The sequence below is a fragment of the Oryza glaberrima genome, chromosome 10 (genome assembly GCF_000147395.1).
Source record: "Oryza glaberrima chromosome 10, OglaRS2, whole genome shotgun sequence".
In the NCBI taxonomy this organism is placed as follows: domain Eukaryota; kingdom Viridiplantae; phylum Streptophyta; class Magnoliopsida; order Poales; family Poaceae; genus Oryza; species Oryza glaberrima.
The window spans coordinates 10,532,906-10,546,526 of record NC_068335.1 but is presented as its reverse complement, the minus strand read 5'-3'; the positions used below and the strand labels follow the sequence as shown (position 1 = coordinate 10,546,526).

Below are 13,621 nucleotides of genomic sequence, written 5' to 3'. Positions count from 1 at the left end.
ACCGCGAGCCGCCGCCACTATGATCACTCTAACATCGGTCATTCATATGTGAGCCCATAAACTATAGGATTCACATGTTAGCCTCTCAAAGTCTATTTATGGTATCATCCTGTATTATAGGAGTAGAAACCATGCATGTCTTCTTAAAATATATTTTTTTTGCACCAACTTAACTGGCTCTTCTATTTATTTTCCTCACATTTATTTTTTTTAGAGCACACGTGTATTTTACGTATTTTTTGGTAGTGTTATGTTATCAAAGGTAGGATAGGCTATGCAATTATTTAAGTGCTTATAAGAAAATTTCCAAGAAAAACGAGAAAAAAAAACCCCTAAATAAGTCGCATAGAGCAAGTGCGCAACCCTCCATAGCGAGCGGTTCATCGCCGCGGCACAAAATGCTCCGCCGCAGCCGCCACTTCCTCCCACCCAGACCCCGCCGCCGGCCGAGACCTCGCCACGAGGCCCCCGCCGCCGACCCGCCCACCCCGACCTACACCCGCGACGTCGTCCGCCGCGTCGACGCCATCCTCCGCGGCCACCCCTGGTCGGCGGCGCGGCCGCTCCTCCTCTCCCTCCCGGGCCTCGCCTGGGACTCCCACACCGTCGCGCGCGTCCTCAAGGCGCACCCGCCTCTCCACAAGGCCTTCCTCTTCTTCCGCCTCGCCGCCGGCGCAGGCGGCGGGTTCCGCCACGACCGCTTCACCTACACCTCCATGCTCCACCTCCTCGGCGAGGCCGGCCGCGTGCCGGCCATGATGCGCCTCCTCGCCGAGATGCTCCGCGCGGGAGTGGACCCCGACGCCGCCACCTTCACCACGGTCATGCACTGGCTGGCGCACGCCGGGGACGTCGACGCCGCGATGCGGGTGTGGGAGGAGATGCGCGCGCGGAAGGGGAAGTGTCGGCCCACCCTCGTGAGCTACACGGCGTGCGTGAAGATCCTGTTCGACGCCGGGAGGCCTGCGGAGGCCAGGGAGGTGTTCCAGGAGATGGTGGCCGAGGGACTGCGGCCCAGCTGCAAGACGTACACGGTGCTCATCGAGCATCTCGCGAACGTAGGTGAGCTGTTCGACCAAATGCCTACCATGTTGTTTATTACCTCTACGTTCTGTACTGCACTCTCGTTGTGAGCTGTTGATCTGTTGTTCGATGAAATGCCTGAATGGTATGGAAGATCCAATGGTTGGTTTGCTCGATGAACATAGCTTGGTGTTGGTCGGTTGCTTAGTTTTTGCACTCTAATTTCTTCAACGGATTGCTAAATGGCATGCAATTAGAATATGCCATCCATTAGAGTACAGTGGGAATCTCAGCTTGTGTAGACATGTTAGTGCTTAAATTAAGCACAATTAAAGTTCACCATCTATTGGCTAGTAAGATTAATCTATTGCATTCATTGGCCTTCAGAATATCCCTTTTATAACAAACTGTCTTGTAAGCATACCCAATATCTATCTCTTTTTAGATGTACTCAATATCTATCTGAAGTTCTTCATTCATTGAGTCATTTGTGCTCAACTTCCTGTGAAGAAAAGATTGAACAATTGTTAGCATTCTGGAATACTCTGTACATAGGTAGGCAAATCCAGTCTAGGCTGCAAAAGTTTCTTAGCTTACTGAAGTGCAGTAAACAATCTCAAAATCCTTGTCACCATTGTATGAACTCCACTCTACAGCTGCTGCAACTTAACACGAGTACTGGCCGATGTAAGAGGTGCTAGTTGGGCAAGCAAGGTGGCTGCCTAGGCAGGATAAATTGGCTTGGCAGTTATGATACATCACATATTTGATTAATGTTTTCACTTCTAATTTGCACTGCATTAAGTTATAATATTTGTACCATCATATCCTAACACAAATCTAATTTACTTCAGGGAAATTTGAAGCTACTATGGAAATTATGGACAAGATGCAAGAAGCTGGTGTAGAACCAGATAAAGCACTCTGTAATATTCTAGTTCAGAAATGCTCCAGGGCTGGTGAGACATCAGTGATGACCCGAATTCTTCAATACATGAAGGAAAATTTCATTGTGCTTCGCCGACCTATATTTTTGGAAGCACTTGAAGCTCTAAAAGCTAATGGTGAGAGTGACAATCTTCTTCGGGAAGTGAATCCGCATCTTGCATTTGAAGGCATCGAATGTGACCCAGCATTTACTGATCTAGGCTACATTACTGTCAGGAGTACGATCCTGTACCTTTTGGCTTCTAGAAACTGGTCCGCCGTAGAACACATGATAAATGAAATGACCCCCAAGAATATCAAGGTTGAATCACATATCCTCTCTGACATTATTCAAGCAAGCTGTGCAAACTGCAGACCATCATGTGGGCTTGCAGTTCTGCGTTACAGTCTAAGAATAGGCAATGGACTTGATAGATCTGCATATGGCAGCCTTCTTGGTCATTACATCAGAAATGGTTCATTCGATTTGGTGTTTGAGATCGTTGAAATATTGATTAAATCTGGCTGCAATCTTGGGACATATCTATCATCTATATTAATAATAAAACTGGCTTGTGCTGGGCATTCTTCAACCGCAGTGCGCATTTTTGGATTATTGACTACAGACAAGAATGTTGTTACGTACACTGCCCTTATGAGTGCCTATTTTCAAGATGGGAAAGTTGATAAGGCTCTCCAACTATTCTCGCAAATGAGTGCTAATGGAGTATTTGCATGCCCAGGTACATATGAAGTACTGATACATGGATTACAAATGGCTGGGCGGAAACAAGAATCTGAACATTACCGAAGAGAGAGAATGGAGATGCAATGGCATCTTCAGTATCGCAATGAGCATTCCCCTGAAGATAGCTTATGTAACCATCTGTTTTGTGATTTTCATGGTTAGAAGATGGTCCAAAATCTTCATCTTTCATTAGCTGAATCCTTCCAGCACCTATTGCTGCCTGAACATGATGATATTGACACACAGGTCTGTTGGTATTTTTAGTTTTATTTAATATATACCTAAACATGGAACTATAAATGATTTGGTTAATCTTTACTCTGTACTTGGTAGGATTGCTGCCCCAAGGATGGTAACATTTAAATTGAAAAAAAGAAGTGCAAAAGCATCTATATGATTTGAGAACCTTGAAAGCTGAAACTGATTATCGTGATGTTATCAATTGCTATTTGAAATGGGGAAAATCCATTGGAGTAGGGCAGTTGAAGTGTTTACCAGAAACATTGATTGTGGTGGTAATTTATAGATGACTCTGAGCAGTTGGAAGTCTCCAAAAGACTGATTGTAAAGAAACATCTTATTCAAACAACTTAATTCGAGAGCTTGGAAGTTTTAAAAAAAAAATCAAGTGTAAGGCAAACTCATCTTTTTTGCGTAGACTTTCCTAGCCTCTTCCTTTTGTTGAAGACACTTCTAATTACTGCAATATAAAGATAGGGCCCGCAGTTTTATACAGTGAAAAACAAGGAGCTCAATAGTTTTTTGGAGAGTTCTGTTTTATTTCATCTGTTAATACTTATTACAATCAATTTGCTGCAAATTCTGGGACACTTACTAACGAGTTTAAAAAAATTAGTTAAATACCCTGTTCAGTTTACGTTGCCTTTTTGCGTTCACCAAAATTCCTTAAGTATTTCCGAACTTATTTTAAGAAAGCGATCCATTGGAGATCAACTGCTTCAGTACAACTTAAATGATATGGATGAAGACATGTCATAAAGAAACTTCCATTGGCAGGAACCACAATTGAAGAGTTATTACACAATTTTGTAACTTTGTTTTGCACAAGCTGGAATTCTAAGTTAGATAAACTTCTAGTTTACATTTTTTTTAAGGTTGAGAAGCAACTTGTTTTGTAGTGTTGTATTGATGCATGCGGTTGTTGTGTTAAGTAGTTGTTTCTTATTCATGTCGTGACAAACTATTTGCATGTTCATATCTATTGTAAGTTCTATTTTAGGAAAAAAAAGTGCAGGGTGGCATCAATGCTCCAAATATGGTAGCAGTGTAACTTGCTTAGTTAATTCGAGCTGTTAATTAGGGTTTACTTTTTAGTCACTAAGGTGCATATCATTTATGAAACAGTCTTCCCTTTTATGCTTTACATTGTTGACTATTTAGAATTCTTGCAGTCTAGTGTTCTCTTTGTATCTATCAACCAACTCAACTATTCAAGGCAACTCATCAAGCTTTAGTCCTTTTTAAGGATTATGCAAAGTTTGCTGTATTGTTTTCTCATGTTGTCCGCTTTTTGGTATTCTCAGTAACTCATAATGAGGTCTGGACCGTTCATTCGGTACGGAAAATCAAGTACTGGCTACATACTATCCACCAGTTTTTGTGCTTTTGAGAGCATATTATTGATGAATTACTGCATTGTAGATGAATATGTCAAGGTATAGCTCCAATCTTTAAGGACCGCAATACAATTCTGTGAAATTTGTGCTCAGTGGTTAATTTGATTCATCTTATTGTTTGCAGATGTCATTAAATTATGGAGTCCATCTAGGATCACCATTATGTAACACAAATGCTCTTTCTGAGGTGGGTTTGTTTAGTAATTAGTAGTTGTCTTACTCAATGCAGATTGCATACACAGAGTGATAGCAGTTTATTTTGTCTAGTAATCATCAGAGTTGTTGAAAAATTTATGCTGATGGTTTTACCTTCTAAAAGCAGCATCTTCACAAGCATGACTGCACAAGCTGCTACACGGGCTGTTCACTTTTCCATTTCAATGTATTGCTGTTGTCATTCATCAGTAGACAACTTCTAAAGGCGCACATGGTGAAGACTAGTGCTGCCACTTTTATCAAACCTTTACTCAGCAGCCCCTCGACAAACTTTCTCTATTGCTCTTGGCTGCTATTGCAAAAAGGTTTCACGAAACTTGAACTGGGGCAGGGTAATTTACTATCCTGTTCAGCATTCTCCTGCACCTTTTCTGAATAGTTATCTACAGGTATGTTATATGAATGGCTCAAATTCTTCATAAACAGAAACTAGTTACCAATGTCAACATGTCATGGAAGCTGAGTTATCCTCAAAAAGCTCCAACAGCAATTTTAGTTTTTGCTGGGTAGACATGCCCATGAAATGGTGATAAACGATCGGGTAAATATGAGAAGCTGATTTATAATTTGTCATGTCAATTCACATCCAGTCAGCAGGAGATAACTGAGCTAGAGGTTGCAAGATCCTTTGCCAGCATACTGCATATCTACATCACAGGGAGCTAACATAAAGACGATGAACCAAGAGAGTTCTAGTTGTGCATTAATCTAGCCATCCAAATCTAAGCAGCCTCATGCACATATATTACATAGCATGGCCAACATTGACCAAACATGTTGCATCCTATCTTGAATCTGTTAGTTGAAGACAACCAGTTCTCTCCATCAGGCCACTCTCACGTTTGTCTTCAGCCTCTTTGCAGCCTGCACGAAACCGACGATGACCTGCAACTCATCCAATTGCTTAAACATGGCAATTTGGATTCACAAGAGACGACCAAGATGTCAATCAAGCATGGTTATGCAAAGCTGCTGTGTAGAAATTGGAGAGATGAGTCTTGTTTATCAACCTGTGACACAAAGTGCCTCTGGACAGCATCCACTAACTGCTCCCTGGATGGGTTAGGGCTAGCATCCTGTTCAGCACGTAGTCAGAACACCATTTTCATGGTATATTTTTATTCAACTGGTGGAGCTTGATCTGGGAATGATTACTTACGAGATTGAAGTGACGCCAATATCTCCATAATGCAGTCATTTCCAGCTTGCTCAGGTCAACTTTCTGCAAATTTCAGTCAAAGCTTCAGCTACGACCACCACATCATCATGGAGAACACATAATGTTACAGCTAACAGTAGGGATTTAGTCCAAATACTACAAAGGTTGTGACAGAGCAAAGTTACACTGACACTGACAGATTACTGGAAAGTGATTGGGGTACTACAAGCAATGGTTGTTACAAGCACAGAAACCAAGGAAGCAAAAGTCGCACCGTGTGAGCCCTTGAGGAGGAAGAAAATGAAGCCTTGGAGTGGGAATCACAAGACATGGAGCGGCTGAAGGATTTGGTCTGGAACCCCCTATGCTGCCTGTTCCTTGACCTCTGTGGCTTTGGTGATTGTGCGTCATCGGATGCTGCAAGAATGGGATTAAACAAGACCAGCATTATTAACAAACGAGACGCATGCAACCAAATCGAAGGACATAATTAGGTGCCACGAAAACCGTGCCGTTATTTTAAGTTCGGTTTTCATAAGCTAAATTGGTCCGTGACACAGACGGCGATCGGTCTAATTCTAGGGGCTAATTGCTCTTTACAGAAAATTATGGTGCCGTGCATCAGGTAAACTTTGTCTGATTTGTTCCTTCCCCCGAGATAGGTCAAAATATACGACATTGTTTTTCATAGATAGGCACAATTTGATCATGCGAAAAAAATACGAAAGCATTGAGAATATCAGCATTTAGTATGAAGTTCATGGGGAACACTGTTGATGAAGCAAGAACATCTCTGTGGGATGAATATGATCTTACCCAGATCTGAACTATTCCACTGCATGTTCTCACAGTCAAACTTATCATCATCCTCATTGCCAGTTGGGGGTTCAATCACACTTAAAGCATTCCTTTGCAGTTTTACCTCTATGCCATTGGTAAGCACCTAGCACAACAAGCCAATAATATCATTTTTATTTGAAATCAAGCAAAAATTGTAGGCAAACAATCACCTGAAAGAAAATTAAACCCTTGCACTGAGCAATGCATATCCTGTTTAAGATCGAAACCTAAGATCTGATATATCCATTCCAAAGAATAATACCCTGTCAGGGCAGTGTTCTACAAAAAAGTTACAATGCAAAAAGGCAATGCTTAAGGCTGCCTACAAGAACAGGTGCCCCATCCTTGAATCGCTTAGGTCGCATAAGCACTACATGGTGAGGTGACTGCACGGTAACCGCATACTGGTAAACCTTGATGCAGGGATGATTTTTAGTTTGTAGCTTAATGAATTAACACTTTTCCTTTGTTTTGTGAAAAAATTCGGGAAGGTGAGGTTTCAGATGGTGATTCCCTTGGGTAGTTGAAAGATTTGATTGAAAACTGAAATAAATCCTAATGGTTCAACAAAATTCTGCACAATACGAAATCGCCTTAAAAGTGTGGTTCCCCCTATATGTGGTCATCTCATTTCAATGTTCAATCTATCTGCTGTTGCAAGGAGTGCAAATCCAAAAGACACTGGGACCAACCAAGAGAACAGCAGCCATATAATGCAGCTACATCAGCCCAACATGACCTTATTTTGGTATGATTGTTTAGATAAGACATTTGTGAAAGAATAGCGGAAGATTAAAAAAATCAGTTATTAGTAACAACAAACCAATAAGATAACAGAAAGAAGCACATATTGCCAAACCCAACATGACCCCAAAAATAATCACATTAGGTGGAACGTCCAAATCGTGTAATATCTAAATATCCAAACACATCTGATGGGTATCCTCTGCCAGTGTTGCATTCTTGTTAGCCTCGCTCTATGAGAATGGGACTAAGAATCAGATGAGCACTTCACAGGAAAACAGGGGAACATATGATTTTGGATCTACTTGCTTAGTGGGACCAAACACAATTCATAATAATATTTCTAAGCACATCACATGAAATCAGTAAAACCATTATTTTGGATCCACATAACACTCGCAACCATATCATTGTGGGACCAAAGACCAAAATCTTGATCATATTTGTCACAAAAAAAACCTATCTTGTAATTTGAACTAGACAAATTGGAGCACAATGGATGCTTGAACATTACCCCATTAGCATCTTCTTTCCATCAACACGACACAATGATCCATTTGGAAGACATGCAGATATTCCCAAGAATATCCTCACAAGTTCCATGTAACGGTGGGAACCATACAGCATTTCTACCCATACAACTGACAAGCTGGAACACTGATTGCATTTTCACCCATACCAACAATGCAGCTCACTTCAAATTTCGTTTTAAAAACTAGCACTGATTGCAATCGGATTTGAATCTAGATACTCCAGATCCAACCTTATCAAGCAATCTTGGTCAACAACTTCCACGACTGATGCTGACAGCCTAATTGAAATACAGATCAAGAGCAGTGGGAGAATAAAAAAACTGATTCCCAGTGCAATCAGGACCACAACCAAACAGTGAACAAACAGGATCTAAATTTCGATCTAGAATACATTACAAAAACTGGAAGATAAAATTCAACTGAATAAAACCCCAAGACTGATGCATCTAGCCAAGAATTCTTACTTGGAACCCTAGATGCACAACAAGATCTAGAGCCAGCCAAGTCTAGAGCAATCAAAACCACTGCATTGCTCATCAGCAAGCAAACAAATCATGAAACATCAGTATAGCAGCAATTCGATCCTGAATTAATGAGATCAAAACAGGACCAATCCAAATTGCAAGAGATTAATCCGGATTAGCAAAAATTAAGCTAAACCCCCAAAAGCAGAACCACTCACTAAAGCATCCAATTGGCGCACCAAAACCCAAAAAAAAAAACAATCGAAAAAGCAAATTCACATTGTATCAAATCAAATCAAGATCTGCGAAATCGAAATCAAAGCAATTGCGAGTGGGGCAGAGCGAAATTACCAGCCAATGCCATCCCCCGAGCCCGACGGCCTTCTTGACGACGCCATGGAGGCCAACGAGCACCGACTTGGTGCGGTTGTTGCCGGTGACCACCACCTTGGTATGCCGCGGTAGCACGGACATCTCGTCCTCCCCCCATCCCTCCGGTCCCCGGCCGACCGCCGCAATCATCTCCCCGGCCGGATCGATCGCCTCCACCTCCAAATTACTCCCCAATTGGCACCAGATTGGCCCCCAATTTCCCCTGTTTCTTGCAGGGACAGTTGGCCAAATTCTTGATCCGAGAAATTCCCCAAAATTCACGCCGGGATCGCACCAATCTGGAGAATGTACTTCCCAAGAATCAGAGATCAAGCATTGGGGACCCAAGATTCGCTCCAATTCCCCCTCAATTCGCCCATCCTCGCCATACCGCAAGAAGCCGAATCTCGATCACAACAATCCCCAATAACCACACAGAACCGCACCGATCCTGAAACCCCTCCTGCTCCAGCGACGAGATCGGCCCAACCAGCACCCACAATTCCCCCCACAATTCGACAACAAACCCCTGCACAAAGCAAGAACAAACACCAATTCCCGATCAGAAAAAAGCCAAGAAAAAAAAACGCAGCCAACAAAAACCCCCCATCAAGAACGCAATGCCAATCCAGGACAAGAAACCCCCACCCTCACAATCCGGAGATCGCGCCAATGCGGCGCCCGAGCCCGCGCGAATTGGAGAAGAGAGAGATAGAATCCGCAGGGAATGGGAGCGGAGAGCAGAGCAGAGTGGAGCAGTAGAAGAGTTGTAGTAGCAGAGAGAGTGTGTGTGTGACTTTTGCTGCTTTCGTTTTCCTTGTGCCGGTAGTACTACTACTACTCTGGCCCTTCCTGCTATGAATCCCGGGGCAGCAGGCGCGGGCCAATGAGGGGAGGACGCGTGGCTAACGGCGGCCGTCTGGGTGTGACGGAGCGGGGTGGTCGGGGCGAAATGACGGGGTTGCCCTTGTGGGTGTTTTTCCTTTTTTTTTTTTCTGGGCTCCGTTGGTTCGAATGGTTTTGAATTTTGGAACCGGGTAGAGGGCGGGGGTGGTGCTCGGGGCGTCGACCGGGTTGTGGTTTGTGTTTTTTGATTGTTTGCTTTGGCTCTTTGCGCGGTTGTTCGTGCTGGATTGTAATCTTGAGCATTTATATTCTGTTTTGTTTTGTTGCATGTAGAGTTCGGTTGGAGTCTGAATTCTGGCCGGTAGAATAGCATTTTCTGTTTTAGCATATTTGCTTCATTCTTTAGCTGCGATGACTCGGCTCGGATCGTAGGATGGCGCGATCAGTAGTTGATCCGAGATTGTCGTGATTCTGTTATGCATGCAACAAACTCCGTGTGGAGATGAATAAATAGAAGAGAAAACCGGAAAAGCTGCACGGCATTACGCAGCGAAAACTCTGTTCGTCAGTTGTTCTGTTCTGCTCTGTTTTACTGAAAAATTGTTCAGTTAACTGTAGCTGCACCTGCAAGCGTCAGTGTGTGTGTTCTGTGAGATTGAGAGCCAGTTCGCGTGAGTTTTCTGATATTTGGTATCAGAGCTTTGCTGAGACGATCCGGTGATGTCATACACACCGCCTGGCCGCCGTGGTGGTGGCGACGGCGAGGGAAGCGGCAACGGCCGCGGCAGCGCGAGCGGCAGCGGCGGGGGGAATGGCGCAGACGACGCATCACTCCCGCTAGTGCCTCAGGGGAGAGATGCTGGGCACACTGCCCATCTCCCGATCCTGTCGAGGACAAATTATCCGGACTGGGCACTGTTGATGCGCGTAAACCTACAGGCGCAGGGGCTCTGGACGGCCATCGATCCTGGCTACGCGGAGTACCGCGAGGATCGTGCAGCGCTCTCGGCGATTCTCCAAGCTGTGCCGCGTGAGATGTTGCGCGGCTTGGCGAAGCACGACTCGGCGAAGGCGACGTGGGATGCCATTAAAACCATGCGGGTCGGTGTCGACCGCGTGCGTGAGGCGAAGGAGCAGGGATTCCGCCGTCAATTCGAGGCGATGCGCTTCAAGGACGGGGAGACGCCGGAGGAATTTGCAATGCGGCTCACTGCCGTCGTTGCGGACATTCGCGACATGGGCGAAGTCATGGAAGACGAACACATTAACAAGAAGCTGCTGCGTGTTATCCCCAAGAAGTACAAGCCGGTGGCGATTTCCCTCGAGCAGCTCCTCGACGTAAAGACCATGGCCCTGGAGGAGCTCGTCGGGCGGCTGTCGACGGTCGACTCTTACAGTGATGATGAGGAGGCAAGTGACAGCGGCAAATTGTACCTCACTGAGGAGCAGTGGCAGGCCCGTGTCAAGCAGCGGGAGCAGGAGGGATCCAGCAGCAGCAACAAGGGCCGGGCGAGCTCTAGCAACCAGAACCGTCGAGGCAAGGCCGGCGATTCACCGAAGGGAAAGGAGATGGCCACCAGCGGCCATGGCGGTCGTGACATCTCTAAGGTGAAGTGTTTCAATTGCGATGAATACGGTCATTACTCGAAGCAGTGCCGTAAGCCGCGTCGCCAACGTCGGGGAGAGGCGAATGCGAATCTGGTCCAGGCTGAGGAAGAACCAACTCTGCTCATGGCACACGTGATGGGGGTGTCGCTCGCTGGCGAAGCGGCCATTGGTCGAACACCTTGTGTGCAGGAAGTGCATCTCATGGAGAAGAAGGTTGTGCTTGACCGCAAGGATGGGTGTGAGGAGGAGAAGACTTCAGAGTGGTTCCTGGACAACGGGGCCACGAATCACATGACGGGCGCACGCTCGGCGTTCGCGGAGCTTGACACTGGTGTTGTGGGCACGGTTAAATTCGGCGATGGCTCGGTGATTGACATCCAGGGGCGCGGAACTGTGGTGTTTCAGTGCAAGAATGGTGATCACCGCTCACTAGAGGCAGTGTACTACATCCCCAAGCTGAGAAAAAACATTGTCAGTGTTGGTCACCTCGACGCGCGCGGCTACGACACACACATTTGGCATGGTGTTTTCACGTTGCGTGACCTGGAAGGGATGCTGCTAGCTAAGGTAAATCGTGATTCAAGTTACCTGTATGTTCTCAAGTTGAATCTTGCGACACCAATCTGTATGGCGGCGAACGGCTCCGAGCTAGCATGGCGATGGCATGCACGATTTGGCCATTTGAATTTTCAGGCACTTCGGAGGTTGGCACAAGGAGGCATGGTCCGCGGGCTCCCGCAAATTGATCATATTGATCAGTTGTGTGATGGGTGCCTCGCGGGCAAACAACGTCGCACACCATTCCCAGAGGAGGCACAGTACAGGGCACAGACGGCGCTCGAGCTGGTGCACGGTGACCTCTGCGGACCAATCACGCCGGCGACGCCGGGGCGCAAGAAGTATTTCTTGCTCCTGGTCGATGACATGAGTCGTCACATGTGGATACGACTCCTCTCTGCCAAACACGAAGCATCGGCGGCGATTAAGCAGTTCCAAGCCGGCGTGGAGAAGGAGAGCAATCGGAAGCTCATGGTGCTGCGCACCGATCGCGGGGGTGAATTCACCTCTGTAGAGTTCATGGAGTACTGCGCGGATACAGGGGTGAAGCGTCAACTCACTGCACCCTACTCACCGCAGCAGAACGGCGTTGTGGAGCGGCGCAACCAGACTGTGGTGGCAGCGGCGAGGTCCATGCTGAAGGCGGCAAACATGCCGGCATATTTCTGGGGAGAGGCGGTGGTTGCAGCCGTCTACATCCTGAACAGATCACCAATGAAGAGTCTTGATGGGGTGACGCCGTATGAAGCGTGGCATGGTCGCCGACCCACTGTCGAACACCTGCGTGTGTTTGGGTGTGTGCGCTATGTTAAGACGGCCAAGCCAAACTTGAGAAAACTTGATGATCGTGGCACGGGGATGGTCTTCATTGGCTACGAGCAAGGATCAAAAGCCTACAGGATGTATGATCCTGTGGCGCGACGCGTGTGTGTGTCGCGCGACGTCGTTTTTGATGAGACGACGTTCTGGGACTGGGGCAGCAACACTGATGAAGAAGGAGATCAGGATGCCTATGTGGAGTTTATAGTGGAGAATTTCACAGTCCCAGTCCAAGGGGGTGAGACACATGCCCAGAATGCAGCAGCCACTCCTACCATGCTAGCAACATCACCAACATCAAGCACCGGAACTGCAACAACTCTGCCATCTGGTGTTGAATTCTGTTCCCCTCCAACTGATGCTAGTGAAGGGACTAATGAAGGGCCCAGGAGGTACAGAACAGTGGCAAACACGCTTGCCACTACAGCTCCAATCCTTGATTTTGATTATAGTGATCAATGCCTTATGGCAGCAGAGGAACCAGCAAATTTCTTGGAGGCTGAGCAGGAGAGCTGCTGGAGGAAGGCCATGCTTGAAGAGATGGACTCAATTGAAGGTAACAACACTTGGTTTCTCTGTGATTTGCCCTCTAGCCACAGAGCAATAGGGTTGAAGTGGGTTTATAAAATCAAAAGTGATGCCAAAGATGCCATTGTGAAGTACAAAGCTCGATTGGTGGCAAAGAGATATGTCCAACAACATGGAGTTGATTTTGATGAAGTGTTTGCCCCAGTGGCGAGGATGGAGACTGTGCGATTGCTGATTGCAATGGCTGCTCATCAGGGATGGGAAGTTCATCACATGGATGTGAAATCAGCTTTCTTGAATGGGGAATTGGAAAAAGATGTTTATGTGGTTCAACCACCTGGTTTTGTTGTTGATGGAAAAGAAGACAAGGTGTTGAAACTGAAGAAGGCCCTATATGGACTAAAACAAGCACCACGTGCATGGTATGCCAAATTGGATTCTAGTCTTGTGAGCCTGAATTTTGTCAAGAGTGGTGTCGAAAGTGCTGTGTATACTCGAGGAGAGAAGAACTCACGACTTGTGGTTGGTGTATATGTGGATGATCTCATTATTACAGGAGCAAGTCTAATGGAAATAAACAAGTTTAAGGAGCAGATGCA

General features: G+C 45.9%; 2 protein-coding genes across 4 annotated transcripts; one reads left to right on the top strand and one right to left on the bottom strand.

The window, feature by feature from the left end:
- The first annotated feature begins 381 nt into the window (after positions 1-381).
- LOC127786427 (pentatricopeptide repeat-containing protein At2g01390-like) lies at positions 382-4,980 on the top strand. Of its 3 annotated transcripts, XM_052313836.1 has the most exons (6): positions 382-1,062; positions 1,878-2,944; positions 3,032-3,328; positions 4,243-4,374; positions 4,460-4,522; positions 4,658-4,980. In XM_052313836.1, the coding sequence occupies exons 1-2, from the start codon at positions 399-401 to the stop codon at positions 2,858-2,860; spliced, it is 1,647 nt and encodes a 548-aa protein (XP_052169796.1). In that variant the 5' UTR covers positions 382-398; the 3' UTR covers positions 2,861-2,944; positions 3,032-3,328; positions 4,243-4,374; positions 4,460-4,522; positions 4,658-4,980. The 3 variants fall into 3 exon arrangements, with proteins under 3 accessions (XP_052169796.1, XP_052169795.1, XP_052169794.1); XM_052313835.1 differs by lacking the exon at positions 3,032-3,328; XM_052313834.1 differs by having other exon boundaries at positions 3,032-4,374.
- Positions 4,981-5,097: 117 nt separating this feature from the next.
- On the bottom strand, positions 5,098-9,503 carry LOC127786428 (uncharacterized). Its single transcript, XM_052313837.1, has 7 exons — positions 9,312-9,503; positions 8,643-9,192; positions 6,527-6,653; positions 5,985-6,127; positions 5,711-5,773; positions 5,562-5,627; positions 5,098-5,454 (listed from the first exon to the last, which is right to left on the bottom strand). Exons 2-7 carry the CDS (start codon positions 8,811-8,813, stop codon positions 5,377-5,379), a joined length of 648 nt encoding a protein of 215 aa, XP_052169797.1. The 5' UTR covers positions 8,814-9,192; positions 9,312-9,503; the 3' UTR covers positions 5,098-5,376.
- Between the last annotated feature and the right edge of the window lie 4,118 nt (positions 9,504-13,621).

Coding starts and splice junctions, on each gene's coding strand:
- LOC127786427 (XM_052313835.1), top strand. CDS start 399: ATGCTCCGCCGCAGCCGCCACTTCCTCCCACCCAGACCCCGCCGCCGG. Junction 1,063..1,877: donor CGAGCATCTCGCGAACGTAG/GTGAGCTGTTCG, acceptor AATTTACTTCAG/GGAAATTTGAAGCTACTATG.
- LOC127786428 (XM_052313837.1), bottom strand. CDS start 8,813: ATGATTGCGGCGGTCGGCCGGGGACCGGAGGGATGGGGGGAGGACGAG. Junction 5,774..5,984: donor CCTCCTCAAGGGCTCACACG/GTGCGACTTTTG, acceptor TGAAATTTGCAG/AAAGTTGACCTGAGCAAGCT. Junction 5,455..5,561: donor AGAGGCACTTTGTGTCACAG/GTTGATAAACAA, acceptor GCCATGTTTAAG/CAATTGGATGAGTTGCAGGT.